This window comes from Ciconia boyciana, chromosome 12 (assembly GCF_034638445.1).
Source record: "Ciconia boyciana chromosome 12, ASM3463844v1, whole genome shotgun sequence".
NCBI lineage: Eukaryota > Metazoa > Chordata > Aves > Ciconiiformes > Ciconiidae > Ciconia > Ciconia boyciana.
This window is the reverse complement of record NC_132945.1, coordinates 328674-349633: the sequence shown is the minus strand read 5'-3', so window position 1 is coordinate 349633 and position 20960 is coordinate 328674. Positions and strand designations below refer to the sequence as shown.

At 52.6% G+C, this 20960-nt stretch overlaps 2 protein-coding genes across 2 annotated transcripts; both read left to right on the top strand.

The window, feature by feature from the left end:
- The first annotated feature begins 5655 nt into the window (after positions 1-5655).
- Positions 5656-9683, top strand: LOC140658679 (V-set and immunoglobulin domain-containing protein 4-like). Its single transcript, XM_072877365.1, has 3 exons — positions 5656-5710; positions 8349-8705; positions 9385-9683. The coding sequence occupies exons 1-3, from the start codon at positions 5656-5658 to the stop codon at positions 9681-9683; spliced, it is 711 nt and encodes a 236-aa protein (XP_072733466.1).
- Positions 9684-11054: 1371 nt separating this feature from the next.
- On the top strand, positions 11055-16664 carry LOC140658675 (uncharacterized). The gene is made up of 3 exons (XM_072877361.1): positions 11055-11568; positions 12815-12836; positions 13689-16664. The coding sequence occupies exons 1-3, from the start codon at positions 11055-11057 to the stop codon at positions 13894-13896; spliced, it is 744 nt and encodes a 247-aa protein (XP_072733462.1). The 3' UTR covers positions 13897-16664.
- The last annotated feature ends 4296 nt before the right edge of the window (positions 16665-20960 follow it).

The following is a 20960-nucleotide window of genomic DNA, read 5'->3' as shown; positions in this document are numbered from 1 at the left end:
TTAGGGAACAGAAGATGCAAGAGTTGCTGCTAGTCCAATTTGAGGTTCAGAGCTAATGAAATGAGATATTTAGGATGTGAAAGAAAATTAGTTCTATCATGAAGAGTGCAAAAAGCCAGTGAAGTCTGACAGCAGGAAGGTGAGTAGGGCAGGAAAACTGTTGCAATAGTATTGCAAGGCACACAATTATCACTAAAAGGGTTTTCCAGACAACAGAAAAATCATGACTGGATAGTGTGTCGATGCAATGACAAATCAAGAGTGTTGAAATTTGCTGGGAAACTGTCATGTTTTCTTAATCTTTCTATTCTAGATGAGGCTGCAGTTTTTGGAGCCCTGCAGTAATGTTCTCATTCTTTAAAAAGGGGTTTTAAAAAAAGTGTGTGTGTGCATGTGTTTGGTAGGGTGAGGGTGGGAAGGGAGCGTCACTGCTACTGGAAAGCAGCCCAGCCGTCTGAGCTCCATCCCAGAAGCAAACTTATTGCAATGGGAATATGGGGCTTCAGTGCTCCATGGAGCAACGGGAAAGCAGAGGCACTCCGAAGTCAAGCGACAGGGTGAACATCTGAGCAAAGAGGTGGACGTGACGTGCTGCTTGGAGAATGAGGAGAAAAGAGCCTGTCCTTTCTGTAGGTGGTGTGATGGGTACAGCTACCCAGGCCAGTAGGCTTGGCTCTCCAGGAGAGAGCTGAGCTCTGTATGAACAAAAGAACGGCAACGCAGCCGCCACCATGAGCTCTTCCCTCCCTGCCCGTGTTTCCACCACTGCTGGTCTTTACCTGGCTGGGAAAGGCCCTCTGTGCTGTGCTAGGCTAAGGCAGTTATTTTAAGCAATGTCACCCCTGCTATCAGCTCTCTTGGGAGTTAGCTTGCTTTCCCTTCTCCTTTCATCCTTGTTTTCAGAGAGAAATGGTGGATTTTGCACTAGATGATGAAATGCCCCGAAAGGTTCTGGGGAAGTCGAAGTGTCGTCAGTCAGACAGACACCCGGCATGTCAGTAAGCGCACCGGCTTTGCAAGGTGTGGTTTCTCAAGTGGGAGCGTGGTAATGCTCAATACACTCAGAGAGCCTCAACATGACTGCCACGGCTACCCGAACGGGGACTTGGCTCTGGCTGCCCGAGGTGACTTGCAGTGCTGTTCATCTGAGGCGGTGTGATGTGGCCAGAGCTCCAGCCCAAGAAGAAGAGAGCACTAGGGCAAGATAGAGGCACGGAGACAAAGGGCTTTCCAGGGAAGGGCGGGCTGGTCACAACGCGGTCTGAGCATAGCAGGCACTCTCGCTGTTGACGCTCTATGGATGGTGGCTCTCAGGTATCCCACAGCTGTGCCACAAAATCAAAAACCAATGCAATTCCAGTTGCACTGCAAAGCTACAGGCAATATAGCCGTACAGATGTGGATAAATAGCAGCTTTATACTGACTGGACAACCATGACCAGGAGCTGGTGATGTTAAATAAAACTGTTTTAAGGCAAGCAGTAAAAGGCAAGCTCATGAAACTGAAAAGAAACCCATGAACTAGGTTCTCTGTGTGTTTTGTGTCTGCATGCGCTGTTGGACAGCTGGACAATGCAAGACAGGGACTGGATCCGAATTCAGTGTGGGGTATCTCTGGGAAAAAGGGCAGTGGCTGTGCATCTTGTGCAGCACATCGATGGCACACAGCAGCATGCCAGGAAGACAAGCTGAGGTTAAGGCAGATCTTCCTAGACCAGCACTTGTGTTTACCAAAACCAGAGCTCAACCAGCCTTCACGGAGCCACTAAAGGAGGAACTGGAAAGCTTGCAAAGAGCAAGCATTGTGGTAACAGCAGTGAGGCTACCAAAAGCGTCAGTAGCTAGTGCCTCTGCAGGCAAAGGTAAAATCTGTATTGCTCTAATAGCTGGATTTGTGAAGCCCATCTGTGGCACCAAGTAGGAAACAAATACTCAGATGACATCACATATATATGGGTCCCTTTCTTAGCGCTAGGAAGTATTTACAAGGATTTGCTGAGATAATGGGTAACCCAGAACTGATGTCATTGACCTGGGAATTCCTGGGAAGGGAAGTTAATTTTCAGAAAAAGCATTTGTGTATCACATTTCTGTCACACAGGCCTTGAAGGAGGTGTTCGTTTACACTAAGTTTCTGTTTCTTTAGGGGGAACAAAGGTTGTGTTTCATGACTGTACGACTGGCTGGTACATGCGAGAGGATTGTGGTGTACACAACTGTAGAGGCTCATACAATCAGCTTCTGTGGGACATCCAAAAAGTACTTGGTAAACCACAGTGTTTAGTCAGATCTGTGAGTTGGCTATGGCTGGACCAAATAAGGGTGTCTCAAGTCTTGCAGTAAGAATTGCCTTTTCTTCTGAGTGCAGATGGTTCAAAAAGAGCACTTTGAGACCTTTCTTCTTCAGTTACCTACCTTTTGGTGGTTTGCTCAAAGCTTGGTACTGAATTTCACCCCCTTGCAGGCTAAAAATCTCATGTCATCACCAGGAAATTTGTAGCAAACGTCTCTAGCCTCTGGCAGACTATGTCAAAACATGAGTGTAAGATGCAGGCTCTGCAGAGCTGGTCCCTATGAGTAGGGTCTGAGGTCCCATCTGCACTCATTTTTGGGGAACGGGAACTTTACTGTGCCACCTCTAATTAGCCTGAGATGTAGTAGCAGAAAGTGCAGAACAAAGAGTCATACTGGTCACTTTGCCTGAGCTGTGATACTTGAAGAAATGATGCTTGAAAGTGCATCATGCCCAGTATGTGGGAGGAAGGTGGGTGCCTGCGGGGGGAAAGGCTGCAGGGTGCCTTACCCGCCCGGCACTGCAAGGGAGAAAGCAATGGCTTCAATCTGAAGCAGAGACACTGAAATAAATGTACTTCATTATAATAAGCCAGGTAACTAGCCATAATGTCTGAGACATTAAAGGCTTTTTCTTCATGTGTTCAGATGCAACACTATGAGGGGTCCCTCTGGTAAGAAAGAAATGGGCTGACTGTGTGACTCAGGAGGAGAAAACTGGCAGCTACATCTCTGTGCCACGGAAAGAAAGATGTCATGCACATCACATTTGAGGAACTACAGTTCTTTGTGTTCATTTTAGCTAAATAGTCATTTTTTAATCCTGTACAATTACAACTTCAGGAAGTCTTGCACGTCCGGTTCAGACAGTAGTCGTGTCAGCAGTTTTAGCTTGGGTTTTCAGCTTGTTCCAAGGCACGTTCCCCAAAATCCAGCTTATTTTAAAGTCTTTTGCGTAGGAGATAGTTTGCTGGGACAAGCTTCTATCACCAGACATGGGCTAGGGTGTGCAAAAGGTTGGTTTTAAATCATTTCTCTGAAAATGGACTCATATTCACTCTTCCAGTGACATCGCTTGAACTTTAACAAGTGCTTTTTTGTTTGTTTGCTTGCTTGCTTTTAGGCAGGACTCAAACATAGCTAATGGCTTCTTGGTGGCAGAGTGGGCAGATGGGGTACAGGCAGCACACACTGGTACCACGCTGGCAGCTTCAGCAAAGAAGTCAAGAAGAAAAGGCAGCACAAATCAAGTTTCCCCCACACCAGCAAGGATATGCTCTGCAAGAACGGGTGGTGCTGCTGCCTCCATTGTCTTCCTCGGCGGGATGACAGCTGGTGGTAGCTCTTAGCCTGGAACCTCGTATGAATTTGTTGCACCAGGTCTTGCCACACCACATTCAGCTTTTTGCTCCAGGCTGCCCATCCTTGCCACAGGCAAGTTTTACTGCAGCAATAAGCAGAGCTCAGCTGACATCGCATTCAGCAAGCCATCCACGTGTGGACGTGCCTCCACCCGAAGACTGGAATGAGACCTGCCACAGTTCACTCCAGTTTACTGACTTTGGGAAAATGAAGATAGTCTCCAGTTTCATTGCCCTGTGCAGAAGGAACAAGCCATCATTGACAAATGGCAGCGCTTCCAGAGAACGGTCTGAGCTCAGCTGCAATGCAAACACTTCAGCTAAAGCAAACAGATATCTGTCGTGATGGGACGTAGCTGTGGCAAAACTCCACCAATTGCCTTTCCCTCCCGGCTCCAACAGAAAATGGCTCCCTGTATTTCAGACACGTCTGCCTCCTGCTCAAAGACACTATTCTGTTGCAGTTGTTAAAACTATATGCTAAGGCATGTCTATTGAATAAATGCCAAAAAGTTGCTTTAGTGAATGATTAAAAGCCTGTAACAGACTTCACTAGGTCAGTAGATTTGCTTTTATACATGTTTCTGATCTTCTGTAATTCCTTCTCCTTTTGGTAATAATTAGCAGGCACATATTAATCCTGTGCAGAACACTTTGGATGTACGTGATTAACTTTTGGATGTACTCTTAAAGGTACCCCTAGAAAGCACACCCAGAATGTCTCCTGGACTAAAGTCCCTCTGCTGCCGGTCACAAGTCACCTCCTTAGAAAACACTGCATGTGCTTGCAGAGCGTGAAACATGGTGACTGTCGCCCATGAACTGGACCATTGCAGCAGAAATGTGTGCCAAGACAGCCTGTGATGCTGTGAAAATGAGAGCACCGGGCAGTGACCGTGTGATCACTAGTAGATGGTAAAAGCTTGTGTAACGTTAAATGCAGATGACTAGCTTGTTAACCTTTCGTTTCCCCGTGCGCCTTCTCCACGGCCCTGGTGGGTATAACTGCATCTGTAGCTGCACTGCAATAGGGCACAGTCTCTGGGCAGGTGGTGGAAAATGGAGCTTTTGCAGGGAAATTCCTATCATAGTGAAGAGCAGGATGTTGGTTTTTTAATACCTCGCCTCTGCACATTTTCTGTTAAAACAGAAAAAAGCAGTAAAAGTGGCATCCTAAGCCTTCTGGTCTAAAAGGCTCGGACTGTTTGGCAAAGAAACTAGAGCTGGTTGTCTTCTTACTCAGGTCACAGACTGACCGACTCAGAAGGAGAACAGGGTTGCCCTCAGGGAGTCTGTTGCTGCAGAAGTTGGTACATGCACGTGGTGGAAGAGCTGAGTACTGTCAGCAGGAGAAGACACCAAGGAAATGGAATTGCGCATCCACAGGTCGGTCTCTGCCTCATGCTCCTGCATGGTGTTGGGTGCGTCAGTGCACTCAGACCTGTGCTTTTCCATTTCTGGATGCCCAGTTTTGAGCCCTTATGGTACGCCGGAGAGAGATGCTGAGTGCTCTGCTGAGCAATATCATCACACACAAGTCGGAGGGAACTGAATTCATGCTTCGCAAGCATCCTCACGTTTGCTTTCCCTTGCTACCCAGTGCGTGACTGTGCAGTCATAAAGCGCTTTCACTGTGAAGTGAATGCAAATGTGGAAGAAAGAAAAAAAGGAAAAAAGAAAGAAAAAAAGAAACACACAATTCTTAGCATTGTGAAGAATAATGAAAAAGAGCACAACTCAGAAAAGTCAAGAGAGTGGTAAGAGAAGTGGGTGGGGACAGGGGAGTATAAATGGAACTGGAAAGATCCTTATAGTCTTTGTCCATCCTTTACCCGTCACCTAAGTCAGCAGTGAAATGGACTCGTGATAGTTCAGAAAGAGGATCCTAGATGACAAAGGACAGAAGAAAGGGAAGTGTTCTTCACTTGCATTCTGGTCCCAGGAGTGCGGGGGTCTCTCACAAAGTGCAGGGAAAGGAGGACGGACCTGCAGTTCTGGGAGAATGGGAGAAGCTGTGCGGTTAGTGGTGTTTGCGACAGCTTTCGTCAGCTGCAACGGTGAGTAGATGCTTCCACGTATGAGAACAAAAATCAGAGTACTAAGAGGGTAGGGAAAATCTTTTGAATGATAGTGTCTTAATTTTTAAAAATTGTCAAGTGTGGAAAGTCTTTAGTTTCTTGTATGAGTAATAGAGCCTGAGAATTCACAAGAGTCTCCTTTGGAATCAGATGCAACAAGGTGCTTTTCAGAGGGGAGCAAACGGGACAGTATTGAGCAAAAGGTCAGCTCCCATGCCCCAAAGCAAGAACACCACAGGATTGTTCAGGACCCTCAGAGAGGACCTGCTCTGGTGTGTTAGCTTCCAAAACAGCCTTTGTGAAGCTGGAATATGCATTCTTCTCAAATTTAATAATGCATCACTGTTGTTCTGCTAGCGTAGTCCTGGGAAGAAGAGCTGTAATTATGAGACTAGGTGCGGGCACACACATGATTCCCCTTGGTCTCTCCTGATCTGCTGACTCCCTAGGTGCATTAGGAGAGGTGATACCGGAATCTTTACTTCAAATCATATGCCCATGAGGCATATGTGCCACTCCCAGGGCACACAGGACACTGACACCGGCAGAGGAAGGCTTTGGGAAACGGGAGAAAGGTGCTTTAACAAGTTGTATACAGAAGCACAGAATTGCTCCTGACATTTAGAAAAATGGGTTGAAGTATGTTCCCCATTTCATCATAAAAAAACAGCTTTGCAGATTTCTGGGATCTACCTCTCAAGCGACTTACTGTGAGTTAATGCAGCTGAACATAACCAGTGCCTTTCTGGGGAGGAAGGGAAAGGGGGAGCGGGATAAGGGGGTATGGGTAGAGGTGAGCCAAGTCCAGCTAAATTCAGGTAATTTGCTACTTACAAGAGGCACTTCCCAGAGGAGCTGTGGTCTCCGTGGGCAGACAGCTGGAGGGACTGGGAGAATGAGTGGGGCACCACAAAATCCGCCCCCTCTTCTCCTGTGCCCACTGGAGCGCTTGGCAGGGTGCTTATCTGGTTGAAAGAGGTATGATCCAAGAAATCTAGGTCAGATCTGAAGTTCTCTAAGGCTAAAGGAAAAAGATTGGGTTTGGTCCACCGTTCCTGGTCCAGGTCCAGTACTTCAGATCAGATCCCTAAAGGCTCCTGCCTGCATGGTGCTTCCATGCCACCAGGACAGAGGTGCTGGCAGGCTGGGAAGGAAGATGCTCAACCATTTTAGAAAATGGGCCAGAATATAAGAGTTCAATTTTTTTTTCCCGTTATCATGCATTACAGATAATACAAATCCCTCTGAGCAGTCTTCTAATCTCTAACATAGCCCTTCAGGTTTTTGCCTGGTCCAGCCCTATTTCCCTCCGGTGGGAGAACTCACATTGTTTGTCTGGAAGACGACATCCCAGTTTAAGCCGTGTCACTGGGAGGAAATACTCCTTTTAAAAATGCTGCCTCAGGGATTTTTATTTTGCTGAGTTTCTCCCATTCCTTCCAATCAGCTCTCCTTTGGAGTCATCCCTGCTAATGTTGAAATTGGTCATATACAGAGTGCAGCTGCTCCGCAGGGAATCGGTGGATGCTGGCAGCTATTTCATGGCACACAGCAATGCAAAACAATACAGCAGAGATGTTTAAACAAAATTGTGTCCAGATGAATACACTGGATAGCAAACATACTTGAACTTGAGCGCACCAAATGCCTTGAGGGTATTTCTGAGCAGTTTTCTAAATAGCTTCCATCCTTCTTAGTTTTTCTTGGTGGGAGTCTGTGAAAAGAGGAAGAAGAGAAATGGAAAATCTTTAAAAACTGATACATCAAGAGTTGCGTTTGACTGGGATGCGAGGTTTGAAGAATGGAGCTGTGCCTGCCCTTTCAAAGTCACCTGGTAAAGGAAAACCAAAGCGCCATGTCAGAAACAAGCTTCCACTGTGCTCAGCCCCAGCAGTCCCCTCGGCTGTCCCCGTGGACACAGATCCACAGATGCTTGCCTTCCCCCAACCGGCACCTCCTGTTAGCTCTGGGACAGGCTGTGGCGCAGAGAAGTGCCTCTCCCCGCACAGCTAATGCTGCTGGGTCCTGTGAGCACCAGGGAAGTTGCATAAAAAAATAGTGACGTTAATGAATGCAAACATGTGGCGTTCATTGCTAATTGCAGTGAAGCAGTAAACTTCATCCTTCCTCCCATATAGAAGGTAGAAGTCAACCCTGCAAGTGGTGTGTCAGAGCACCCTGTGTCAGCAGGGAGAGGCCGTCGCTGTTTGACTCACCATGTGCAAGTGTAAGCAGAAAGCCAAGCAGCAGAAGCAGGGCGTAAAGGCTGGCACTAGAGAGCAGGAATAAGAGATGCTCCTTAAGGTCTTGCGAAGACCGTAGCTGTGATGCTGCCACCAGGAGCAGGACTTGTGCCTCTCTGTACCAAGAAGGAACTGAGAACTGGCAAGTGTCCAGAGAGAAACAATAAAAATAGCCATGAGGTTGAAGCAACTGTTCACTTCCCTATGCTCAGCGAGGTGGGGACAGGCCCTGGTTTGGCTGGCTGTGGTCTACAGCACATCTAAGATGTGGCCGCACGCTGGCTTCCGCCGCGTAGTGATTCCCGTCTATCCTAAGGACGTTCTCCTCTTTTGCTGCATTCTTATTTCTTCCCTTCAACTGTTGTTCCCTGCAGCCCTCCTGGATCTGTCTGGTGTCCACCAGGTCCAGGGCACATGGATGGGATCCACCACTTTACCGTGTACCTACATACCCTCAGAAGGTTTCACACAGCAAACGCTCATCTGGAGCATAGAGCGAGACTATAGCACCTCTACCCTCTTTCGGAGGGATGATTCTGGTGACCACGTCTTGTTGTCTCAGTTCCGAGACCGGGTCAGCGTCCCAAAGCACAGCCCAGGGGATGCCTCACTCCTAATCGAGAACCTTGAAATCCCTGACAGCGGACACTACACCTGTCAAGTCATCTGGAGGTCTAAAAATAACAGCTTGATAACGAAGGAGGTGACCACTACGGTTAAAGTTGTCAAAGGTAAATCCAGCAATAAAGCTCCGCTCTTGTGTAGCCAGTCTAATCCACAGAGCATGCAGGAGAAGTAGAAGCTGGTGGGAATAGTCTTCCACGCCATACTGTCTACCCACATCCAGGCTGGGTGTCGAGGCATCCTCCTCCCTTGCTGGGTTAGCCCTTCTCCACCTGGGGAGGTGTAGGGATGGACTGGGGAAGGGGGATCAGTTAGTATACGCCCCAATCTGGTTCTACCGATGGGCCACTTGAGCCCGTGGTGGAGATACCATCCAGATCTGGTTTTGGTTTTGTGCAAGGTAGCCAGCATCTCTGTGGTGCTTGCAAGTAGGTTCTAGCAAGTAGGACAGCAAGCGGGTGTTGTACTAGCCAAATCTGCCTTCTCCCCTTCCCGAGCATCCTCAGTGCATGCTAGAAAGAACTGTCCTTCTGCCAGGGGGGCACCCGCTCAACAGAGCAGGACTTGTGTGATACGGCAGTAGCAATGGTGGCGTAGCTGGTGTAAACCTGGCTTTAGGCACAGGTGAACTGAGCTTAACCTGTGCAGGGAGGTGACGTGGGCGCGGTGCCCCTCTTCCTCCCGGGAACCTGCTGAAAGCCAGCGCGTGAACTGCCATGGAGGGGGGGACCTTCCCACCGCAACCAGGGCCAGCGCGATCCGGGCCCCATCTGCTTTGTCTTCCAGTTGCAGCGACCAAGCCCGTCATCAGGGCCAGCGAGCCAGGGCTGACTTTCCCGGCAGGAGCCAGGACCAGCCTGACCTGTGTGGCCAGCGGGTCCCCCCCCATCAGCTACCGCTGGTTCAGGAGCACCGCGGGAGGGAAAGCCCTGCTCCTGAGCAGCCAGGCCGAGCTGGCGTGGGACAGCCTGCGGCCCTCCGACACCGGGAAGTACTACTGTGAGGCAGAAAACAGGGTTGGGGCCGGGGCCGTGCAGCAGAGCGATGCCGTGGAGCTGACGGTGAGAGGTGAGTCCCCAGCCTAGAGCTCCCCATCTCCGCTGCACAAGGCTGAGGCAGGGAGTTTCCTCTTTCACAGCGGGATCAGGCAGGTAACGCTGAATATGAATTGTGTCTTGATTGCCACCCGGAGAGGAGACCACAGGGGCTGGCATCGTCCCTGCCTCAGAGTGTGCCTGATCACGGCGGTGGTCAGGAAAACGTCCCCCGTGTCCCTCTGGGACCAAGACTGCGCAGGATGGGAGCCTGGCTCCTGCCCTTGGCACGTCTTGCTCTTCCCTGGCTTCTACTGCAGACAGGGAGTGGGGAAAACGGCCTGACGACCAGTCTCTCCCGCAGAGTCCCCAGTCACACAGCAGCCCAGCCCTGAGACCAGCAGGCACAGCAGACCCCCGCTCACCCCCCGAGGCGATGTGGCCCAGCTGGTGCCCACCGGTAAGTGACCTGGGCTGCAGGGGGAGGGCTGCTTTCACCCTGGCGCTCTGTGAGGGACAGAGAAGGTGGGCGAGAGAATTCTACTTGACATTCCTTTTGGGGGGCAGATCCTCTCTGCAGGTGGGATAGAAACGGTCCGCCCCGTCCCCCGGGCACAGGTGCTCAGCTGTGGTAGCAGGGTCGGGGCCCCCCGGGACAGCAGCAGAGCCAGTGCTAGAGGGACCACGGCCCGGGAAACCAGGGCATTGCACAGCTTCAGCGGGAGATCACCCGGGGCAAGAAACCTGGCGCGGGGCTCCACGCGTCAGGGAACCTCACGGTGTAGCTGCCGATGGTAAACCTCCCCAGACCGGCCAGGGAGCCACCACGGGAGAGGTGAAGTGCGAAAGTCCTGTGGAAACCTGGATGAGTCCCCGAAGCATTCCCTGGCCGCACTGTAGCCAGCCACAGGTGCTAGTGCCTAGAGACAACCATGTTGGCCAGGGCTGCCAGGGACCCCTGGGGCGATGGCCAGGGAGGGGGGGACACAAGTGCCACACGCTGCCTGCAAGCCTGCTGGCAGAACACACACAGGACGACACATCAGGGACAAAAATCTGGCTTGTCACTCCGAGAGCGGGTCCAACGGGCGTTTTCTTTCCGTCCACCTCAGATGTGTTAGCCTGAGAGAACCAAAGCGGTGCGCTCATCAAAACGGGGCAGGCAGCTTCAGGGCAGCAGTTGCGTCCAGCCCAGGAGAGCTGTGCTGGTGAGCCCCCAGCCCTGGGCAGCCGGGCGGGCTCACCGGCGAGCGGAGATCGCTGCCCGCCCCGCCACTGCTTTGCGGAGCAAACCCAGCTCTGCCGACACGGCAGGGCAGCTGCGGGAGGGATGCCGTTTCGGAGGGGCCTCCCATTGCCACAGGCGCGTGGAGTTTCGTGCTGGAAAACGCAAGATTTGCACTGGGAAGGGCAGGCTGACGAATGCCGTCTGTGGGCCAAACACCAAACCCGGCTGCTGCTGCAGGGAGCGAACCCCTGGCCTCTCAAACACCGGGTTTTCTCCAGCAGGAGCTGCCCTCCCTGCCGCCCGTCCACAGCAGGCCGGAGCGCGTTTGTCGCCTGCAGTTTGCGTTGGGTTTCTGCCTGAACGGGGCCGAAAACGCTAACGCGGCCCTCGGCCCCGGCCTTCACGGTCTGGCTGGGGCTTGGCTGCAGCTGCGGGTTTCGTTCGGTTCGAGGCACTTCACAGGCGCGGGTCGAGGCGCTCCCCAGCCCCGTGGCTCCGCTGACGGCGGGCGGGCGGGCGCGGGGCCGGGCGGGGCGCAGCCCGGGCCGAGCCCCCCCGCCGCCGCCTCAGCGCTGTCGCCTCCGCCCGCAGGTCCCCCGCGGGCCGCGCCGCCGCCCCCCTACCTCTACGCGGTGGCGGCCGCGCTGGGCGGCGCCGCGCTCGGGGCGCTGCTGGTGGCGCTGCTGCGCCGGCGGCGGAAGAAGGCGGGTGAGCGGCGGGGCGGGAGGGGAGGGGAGGGGACGGGGCGGCGGGCGGCCGGGGGACGCGGCGGGACGGGCCGGGGGCAGCGGGGCGACACGGGGACGGGACGGGACGGGGGCGGCGGGGCGATGTGGGGACGGGACGGGCCGGGGCAGCGGGGCGATGTGGGGACGGGCCGGGACTGGGGCAGCGGGGCGACACGGGGACGGGACGGGACGGGGGCAGCGGGGCGATGTGGGGACGGGACGGGACGGGACGGGGCGGCGGGGCGATGTGGGGACGGGACGGGACGGGACAGCGGGGCGACGTGGGGACGGGACGGGACTGGGGCAGCGGGGCGACACGGGGACGGGACGGGACGGGGCAGCGGGGCGATGTGGGGACGGGACGGGACGGGACGGGGCGGCGGGGCGATGTGGGGACGGGACGGGCCGGGACAGCGGGGCGACGTGGGGACGGGACGGGCCGGGGCGGCGGGGCGACACGGGGACGGGACGGGACGGGACGGGGGCGGCGGGGCGATGTGGGGATGGGACGGGCCGGGGCAGCGGGGCGACGTGGGGACGGGACGGGGGCGGCGGGGCGACGTGGGGACGGGACGGGCCGGGGGCAGCGGGGCGACACGGGGACGGGACGGGACGGGACGGGGGCGGCGGGGCGATGTGGGGATGGGACGGGCCGGGGCGGCGGGGCGACACGGGGACGGGACGGGACTGGGGCAGCGGGGCGACACGGGGACGGGACGGGCCGGGGGCGGCGGGGCGACACGGGGACGGGACGGGACGGGACGGGACGGGGGCGGCGGGGCGACGTGGGGACGGGACGGGCCGGGGCAGCGGGGCGATGTGGGGACGGGACGGGACGGGACCGGGGCGGCGGGGCGATGTGGGGACGGGACGGGACGGGACGGGGGCGGCGGGGCGACACGGGGACGGGGCCGGGGACCGCGGGGCGATGTGGGGCCGGCGGGCGGGCCGGGCGGTGGAGCGCAGCCCTGGTCCGAGGGGGCGGCGCGGCGCTCGCCACGGCTCCATCCGCGCCCGACAGCCGCATCCCCTCACCCCCACCCGCATCGTCCCCACCGGCCCCGGCCCCTGCTCCAGCCCCCGCCCGGCTGGTCCCTTCTGGGGCGAGGCAGGGCGGGAGGGTTATTCCTGGCGGTGGGAATGCCTGGGAGCAGCTGGGTTTTTTTCTGTGGCACGTTAATCACAAAATATGTTGATGCACATCTTCGATGCTTCCTTTTTTTCAGAACCTCTCTATGCAGTTGCTTTGTGAGTACAATTTTTCACCTGGGACCTTGAGGGCATCATACTGGTGTCTGTTTCCAAAAGCCTCTTTGCTCAGTGGAAAGCCAAAGATTTGTTTGACTTGCTGGGGGAGGGTCCGAATACCTTGACAGCCCATTTAGGTGGCAGCATGAGGACATTAACATTCCAGCGCAGGAGGCAGCAAGAGAGAGTCTGTTCTTTAATATGTTAGAATGAGAGGAAGATATTCTGGGTCCTTCCCTCTGCCCTGCAGCTGCCATGGGAAAACTGTTCTCTGTGGGGAATTTCCACCATTATTCCACAAAGCAAAGGACAGGAATTCTCAGCTCTTCCCTCGAGATGAGTTCCTTCCATACATGCCTTTCTCTTTCAGAAACACGTCCCAGTGCTTATCCAAGTATTATTTTGTGCAATTCCTATTTGCGTACAGTTATACAAACATATCTCCTGCCCTGTCCTAATCTCAGCCTTTAGTCCCTTCATACTACTTCCCTATTCAGAGACATACCTTAGCCAGCTGTAGCCTCACACATCGCCATTTCTCCCAGTTATTACTGTTAGTTAATGCCTATCTGTTAGTTAATGCCTGGACTATCTGCTGGTAACTCTTTTGAGTATAATATGATAATGCCATGAGAGTTTATGGTACCAAAGCTAACTGTTTATTGCTTCTTTTTGTGTGTGTAATTCTTCTAATGGTACTTTCTAGTGTCTTTCAGAGCCTCCCAGGCCCTCGCTAGATTAATATAAATTTTGCTGTTCCACAGATTATGTGGTAGACCTTGTCTTTGACTAAGATGTAAATCAAATGACTTCTGGTTTAGTCGTCCTTCTCAATAATGTCTCTTGTTTCAGCCATAGCACTACAGATGTCACGAGATTGGATACTGATGTGGAAGTCCTTAAGTCCCTAGACAAGGAGACAAAGTCTAAGACTGAAACATCCAATGACACTTTCACCATGAAAGACAACGGCCATGACAGCATATGCATCAGGAAAAATCCTGAGTATGAGAACCTTATGAATGCAATGGAATCTGAATACGAAATAGAACAAATTTAGTAGAGTACCAGCTTTTCCACGTGAGCAGCTGTGCAGGGCTGCAGATACTGAGTGGTAAACTTTACCAAAGGAAACTTCTTCCTGTCTGCCTTCTGCTCTGATAAACACATCAGTCTCACTGCTTTCTTTAACCCAGGTGAACTGCATAACCTTCTTGGGCTTTGGCAAAGGAGGTCCTGCCCGTTGGTGCAGAAACCCTCAGCCAGGTGGTTATCTACCACTTTTATAGAGCGAATAATTTCTGAGCAGCCTGAAGGACCAAGGCGAGGAAGAGAGGATCTGAAGGAGTGGAAACACATGTTAAAGGAGACGCCGCTGCCCGAGCACCCACGCACCGTTCAGGGAGTCGCACACTCACCACGCGAGACTTCAGCTGCTGGGGACAGAGTCCCTCCGCAGCAGCAGCTCCCCTGAGCTGACGGGTGCCCCCTTCGACTCCTCGCTCACACGCACGCTCGCTCTCGGGCGCTTCCTCTCCCCCAGAGGTTTCAAATGATTTTGTTGTATATGAATTCTGACTTCCTTGGTATTTCACCATCCAGTGCTGTCATTTTTCTGTTGCCTGCAAATTTATGCTTTTTCTTGGTCTTCACAGAATCACAGAATCTAAGTCTTCTGACTTAATTCTGCAGAACAGGCAGGGGTACAGTCATGACCACGGTTTGACTTGGAAGTTTGACTTGGGTTTCCCTTGTAAAGAGGAGAGGACAGGAGGGGGGCATCAGGTCAGTCCCCACCAGGCTCCTTGCATGACTACACCTCACCACAGCCCCCAGAGCTGTTTGTCAGGGTCTTGCTGCTGCCTCCACATGCAAAGTCACAAACCTGCAGCCGCCTACTACTGCAGTGAGAGCCCAGTAAGTGACAGTGCTCCACACAGCGACGACTCGGGCTGAGGCTCGGAGGCAATGGAAAGGCGCATTTCAGTGAGCTGGTTAGAAGCATCAGTGCTTAAGCTGGGCACATTAGGGCTGAAGGTCTGCCATTAGCACCTTTCTTCCAGACGCTTCAGTTAGTTCTAGGGGGGTTTTAAGGACTTTATCACTCACAGCAGGGCGTAAAGTGTTATGCTACTAAATCGCTGTCAGGGATTAGAAGGACTCTGAGGATGCTTAATGTGGAAGGCTAAAGTACGCTCAAGAGCCTGAGAAGAGAGGTCATCTAAACGGGATTACAAACTCACCTATGATTTAGCTCAGGAGTTAAAATCCTTGACTTTAATTTCATGTCATTGCTCAACACATTGGTTCGCTCTAAAAAGCAATTATTTAAAAAAAATGTTCTGCACCTCCCTATATTTTGGCTCTTGGTGCCTCAAATCAAATGTTCTCTTCCAAGTGGAAAATAGCTTGGTGGCCAACCTGGGCCACGGCTGAGCGTGCCACAGTCGCAGCCTCGCGGGAAGGTGATGGCTGTGCTGGCTCCGCAGGGCCGACAGAAGCACACGAAGCCTTGCGGGTGCGCTGCTACCCCAGTGAATTGATGCCCCAACCATTGACTCTGCTCCCAGGGAGCCATGGTGAGGAAAGGTAGCTCCGCATGCTGAAAAACCATTTCCTATCCACTTTTTGAGCACAGAGAAACTAGGAGGATAAGACACAGAGCAAGGCAGAAGACATCAACAGCGAGACACAGGAATTCACTCGCTCCTGAGAGACCGTTTCCTACGCACACCTTCCATGCCAGGGCCAGGCTGGGAGAAGTTGCTGCAAAGCACTGTGACTGTGGCTTTGGAAACACCATGGCAGCGAATGCACAAGCACTGCGGGGAGGAGGGCAGAGCAGGTCCCACACCACCACCCCGGAGGCCTTTGGGGAAGGGGCACGGCCGACCTGGCCCAGCTCCGGGCCAGCAGAAGGCTGCACGGAGTCCACACGCAAGCCCTAGCATTTCTGGAGGGCAAAAGGGGTGGGGAGCCAGGCTGCTCTGGGGGAAACGCAGAGCTGCTGAGACGCTGCTCTGGGCGTGCGTTCACTGCACTGCTGCTGCTGGCTTCTCCCTGGGCCCCGTCTGAAGGGCCACAGCTCCTGCCTGAGCCCAGGAGGGCAGGAGAGGGGCCACCAGCTGCCGCAGGAGGAAGCGGCTGGGACCCGAGCAGCCTTACAGAGGGGAGAGGAGGCGGCTAATCCTCCAGGAGCAATGGGGGTACTTTGTGGACGTGGGGGGCAAGAGACGGGGTCCAGCTCCGTTAGTGGGAAGAAATGCCCTTGCTCAGCTGAAGCACGTCAGGGCTCAGAGAGCGACACCGACTCCCAGGGAGGATGCCTGAAGCTGGGGGAGCCCTCTGTAACCCTACATTAGGTTTAAGACTCTTCTCGGAATGTGCATTTTGGCTTCTCCTTTTTGCCAGGTGGTTCCTGAGCTACAAGGCTATAATTTGCATTTCCAAAGTCTTCCTCTCAAGCAGGAGGGCCGAACTGTACAGTCTGTAATGCAAAACCCATCACTTCCATTAACCCTGGATTTTGTGCAGTCCTAATTTTTGTGCAGTCCAGACTGTAAGCCCTGTGCTAATGGGGCGCAGGCTTTGCTGTGGGGTGTGCAGTCTGTCACTGCTGATTAAACCCACTCCAGGGCATTCCTGGATCTCTGGCAAAAATAAATGAAACAGAAGAAGAGTGCCCTTTTACGAAAGCAGCAAGGTTGCGTGCTTAACTGTTCCTGCCTTCAGCTGAAGCACATTTCCTGCAATACGCTCTGTTACTCAACAGCCTGGTTTGCTTCCTCATTGCTAATCGTTTGCATCTTACATGTACTGGTGGTGCTGGGGTGCTGCTGCGGTGCTCTGCCCTCCCTGTCTGGCGGAGGTCAGTCCTCCTGGACCTCCTGGTCTGTCGGAGACCTCCAGGCAGCATCCCTCTGTCCTACAGGCTTGGCAGGCAGACCAGGGGCAGGGAGGGGGATGCCACCTGGCTCTAGCAAAGCAGATTTGTAGGGAGAGTTATTGGCTTTTATTAGAGGAGTCAGTGCTGCTGGGGGGGCATGGGGAAGCAGATGAGCTCTGGGTCACGCAAGCCCTCCTTCTTGGCACTGACTTGGACCCGCATAGCTTTGTCTCTGCTGCCGTGGGTCTTCCCTTCCCAGGTCAGCAGCCTAAGAGCAGGTTCACCTAGCCTTTCATGGCCTGTGCGCTGGGACGAAGAGCCTCACTTTTACTTCTAGTGCTCTGAATTACAGTGACGCTTCTTCTTCAGGACATTGGGTGATTCTCAGGCAAGATCAGAGAGCAAAGCCCCCTGCCTGTATTATGAAGGTTCCATAAACACGGCAATGGACATGCAGGGACCCCTGCGCTGCGGCGTCAGGCTGCTGCTCTTCCCAGGGGAGGCAGGCAGCAGCCGGCAGGGCCTGCCCGTCCTCGCAGGGGCTATGGCAGCGCCAGGCCCCGCTCCAAGCGCTGGTCTCTCAGCTCCCAGACCTGGCCAGCTCCCCCGTCCCAGCTGGAGAGGAGGGGAGCTGTGCCCTGGCCAGGGGCAGGATGTGCGGGGACCACTGGAAATGTGTGTGAGGGTCTCTCGTGCTTTGCGCCTGGGGTGAGGTGGTGCACCCCTCCCAGCGGCGTGTTTGCTGTAGGTAGCGCACACACGCCCAGAAGCTGGCCTTGGAGACACCAGGCTGGAGCAGCTGCTGGTGTCAGCGGTCTCAGAGGTGGTGCAGAACCACCACCAAAAGAAATGAGGGGAATGGGGAGCTGCGGCCATGCTCACGCAGGGCAGAAGCGTGTGGTGCGAGGTCGATGCTGTGTGGGAAGGGAACTGAAAACTTCTCAGCTTCCCCATCCTCGCCTCAGGAGATCCAGGCCCAAGACACAGGACACAGTGCTCTCTTTTACCTCCCAAGTGCCATCCTCATTAGTTTTCAATTAGCCTAGTGTTTTATGCAAGACTTGCTGCCATTATAAGCTCCCAGCTCCAAGTTCTCTCACTGACTATGCAACACCATGATTTTTCCAACTTTTTATTCCTCCCAGCGCTGGTCTGCTCTGAGGAGGTCTGGGCAACTTCCTCAGAAGACCTGAAGCCTGGGAGAAGGTGCAGAGGAAGAAGGCAACAGGAGTTAAGTTGGGTTAGCAGATGCTCCAGCTGGAGCAGATGCTGTCTATCTCATGTTGGCACTGCCTCTAGCTTGGGCAGCAAAACGGCTTTGGTCATAAGCAGCAGAACAGTGGAAACACAAAAAGCTGCTCTCCAGTGCCCAGGTGGTTGTTTCTCCCTATGCAGCAAGTGTGCGATTATTTTTTCATTTATATTTTTGGTATGTTGGTAGTAAAACCTGTTGGAAATAATAGAACATTTTTCTTCTGACAGTCATGGAGGACTTTGCTGTGTTGTATCACCATCAAACAAAAGAACTTCTCCTTTCCTTGTGCTGGTCACTCACCCAGTGACATGACTCATCTGCTGAGCACCAGCTCTGCTCCAGCACAGAAAGGAAACCTCAGCTTCCGCTTCGAAACTACACTGCCTCCAAGAAACGCACTATTTCTAGTGGCCAGCACAACGTCATGAGACTTGCAGGTCCCCTTGCTTCAAGCAACTGAAGTGCACGTACAACAGAGGGGACCTGCTGGCTTTTACGCTTGCCGAGTTTGCCCTGGCTTTCAGAGCCCTTCAGAACCTGCCGTTCTCAGGAGGGAGAAAGGGGAGGAAGTCTCAGAAAAATTTGTCCCACTGTAATTTGGTACTTGTTCTTGTAAGAGAGGAAGGGTTTAACTTTCTTCCCTTTCCCCCTAGCCATCTAGAAGGAACTGGGGGTGGGGGGGAGGGTATTTAAAAAGCAGAGGGGCAAAATCTACTGAAAGTAGAAGCTGGAAATGCACGAGAAAACAAATGGTGAAAAGCATAAATGAACACTTGGCTAGCTGTGGTGCAGAAGAGTTTAGGTCTCTTGAAACCTTGAGGTCTGTGATGGCAGAAAGGGTTGGCGTTGACACAGCTGCCTGCTACATTAAGGATCCACTGGGGACAAAACAAACCCTGAAATAATAGACTTTGTTCTCTTTTGAAGCTGACCTCCGTGATAAAGATCAGGGTGATGTCTGTGAGTCATGAGTAGGTCGCTGAGAGAGACCACGGGAGTCTGAGTCATAAGGAGTAGGACCATGTTTGTCCAGAAGTGCACAATAAGCCCTACTGATAGGACCTATTCGAAAAGCAGAGCACAATTTGCTTAGGCAATGATATACATTCACTGGTCCCAGCTTTGTACGAGCTCCAACTTCTTCAAAATATTTAGCAAGAAATAGCTGCAACAAAAAACCCAAAAGCTCAGTATTAAAGTTTATCAATATTCTCAAATATTGCAAAATTTGCTGGTGGTGCTGTCCTAAAACAAGTCAGTAGGGTCTTGGGATTTTTCCTTAGTTTCTGAGTTTTCAGTGTTAAATGCTTTCAGAGAGTTTGATTTGTCAAACTGAACTGGGCTGGGCACTCCCCCCGAGATATCTCAAGCTGCAGACCTGATATGCTACAAGTCAGTTATTAAAAATGCTTACCAATCACTAGATCTTCAAGTGGGATGATTTAGAAGGAATTACTTTAACTAAATAGCAGAAATGCAAGTAAAGCAATAGGCAACCTTGCTGCAAGTGCTGACTAGGAATAACCATCCGAAAACAAGGAGTCTTCTCCAAACAAGGCTTCAAGGGGAAGCGACGGACTGCATGGCCTAATTTAAAAACAGATTGAGCAAACATGTATTTTTCACTGGCTAATGGGATGGAGGGAAGTTAATCAGCAGCTTCATTAGTTTTTACTCCACATTCAAATAAAAAAAGATTCCTACATGTCCAAAGAAAAGGTTCTGCATTATGGATGATGCTGCCCTTACCCATGATGCTGTGATTATAGTTGCCAGAATCCTTGTTAACTGAGCAGGATTATTGATTAACAGCTGGCTAGTTCATGCTGTGGAAGAGAACAGCATTGCCTTTGGCTGCAAAGAATAAGGAGCCAGGGCCCAATTCTCTGCCTTCACAATGCAGAGGAACTGTACCAGCACCACTTCGGTACAGATTTGCCGTTAGCAGGAGTAGCCCCATGGGCGCTTCCGAAACTGGGGTGGAAGAGAAGCCTGAGGGCACAGGATCAGAGTCAAGCGTTCAGTAACGGTGGGATGGGTTGTTCAATACCTCGCTGGGTTTTTGGAGCGGAGCAGAATACAGACAGGAGGGCTCCCACCCGAGTGGGAGGAAGCAGCCGGTCCCCTCGGCGTGCCGCCGCGTTGCTCAGCAAATGCCTCACTTGGGGTATTTGACAAACTGACACTCTGCACACTGAGTGTCGAACTCAGCTTGTCAAATACACGCAGTGCTGCACTGCAGCTCTCGGTGGGTGTCGCAGAGGTCTTCCTGGAGTACCGTCCTGGGCAAATGGAGAGGGAAAAGAAGGGCTGAAGCTGCTGTTAACTTCAGAGGTTCTTTCCAGTTAGCAAAAAACATCATTATCCCCCCCGGATTTCCCCCTCCAACGCTTTTCTTTGGGTGAGAGAGAACCACACAAGTAGACACTGCCTTCTGCTGAGGAAAATGCCCACTATAGTAATTCAGAGGCTGAAGCTCTGTGGAGCTGAAAATGATGCAGAGAGCTCCAGACTGACCTTCTGCCTTAGCTATATGGCTACACTGGTAGCTTGAAATGTTGACAAAATGTCTATGCAAACACTCAGCCACGCCGTTTGGGGACAACAGCATGAAGACCAATGTCTCTCTAGGCACACAAAGTCTAGACAAAGACGCAGAGAACATATTGCAGGGGAGCAATTTTGCATTGGACACAGATAAGGGCATGATAATTTAACAGACTTTTCACAGCTTTCATTTTTAACCTCCTAAATTTAAACAAGTTGTTCAGGCTTCTCACATGTAATTCCTTCTATCTGGGTCCCTGTGGTAATTCTGCATTTAAGCGGTCACGTACACCCGAGTGTCCTTGTATTGTAAGGTACTTCAGCTAAATGCCTAATTCTAGACACGTGAATATTTCAGTTGTAACCAGCCTGACAGATCCCAAAGAACATGGGATGGGGCCTCTGTATTTAACACAGGTTGGTGGTTCCATGCATG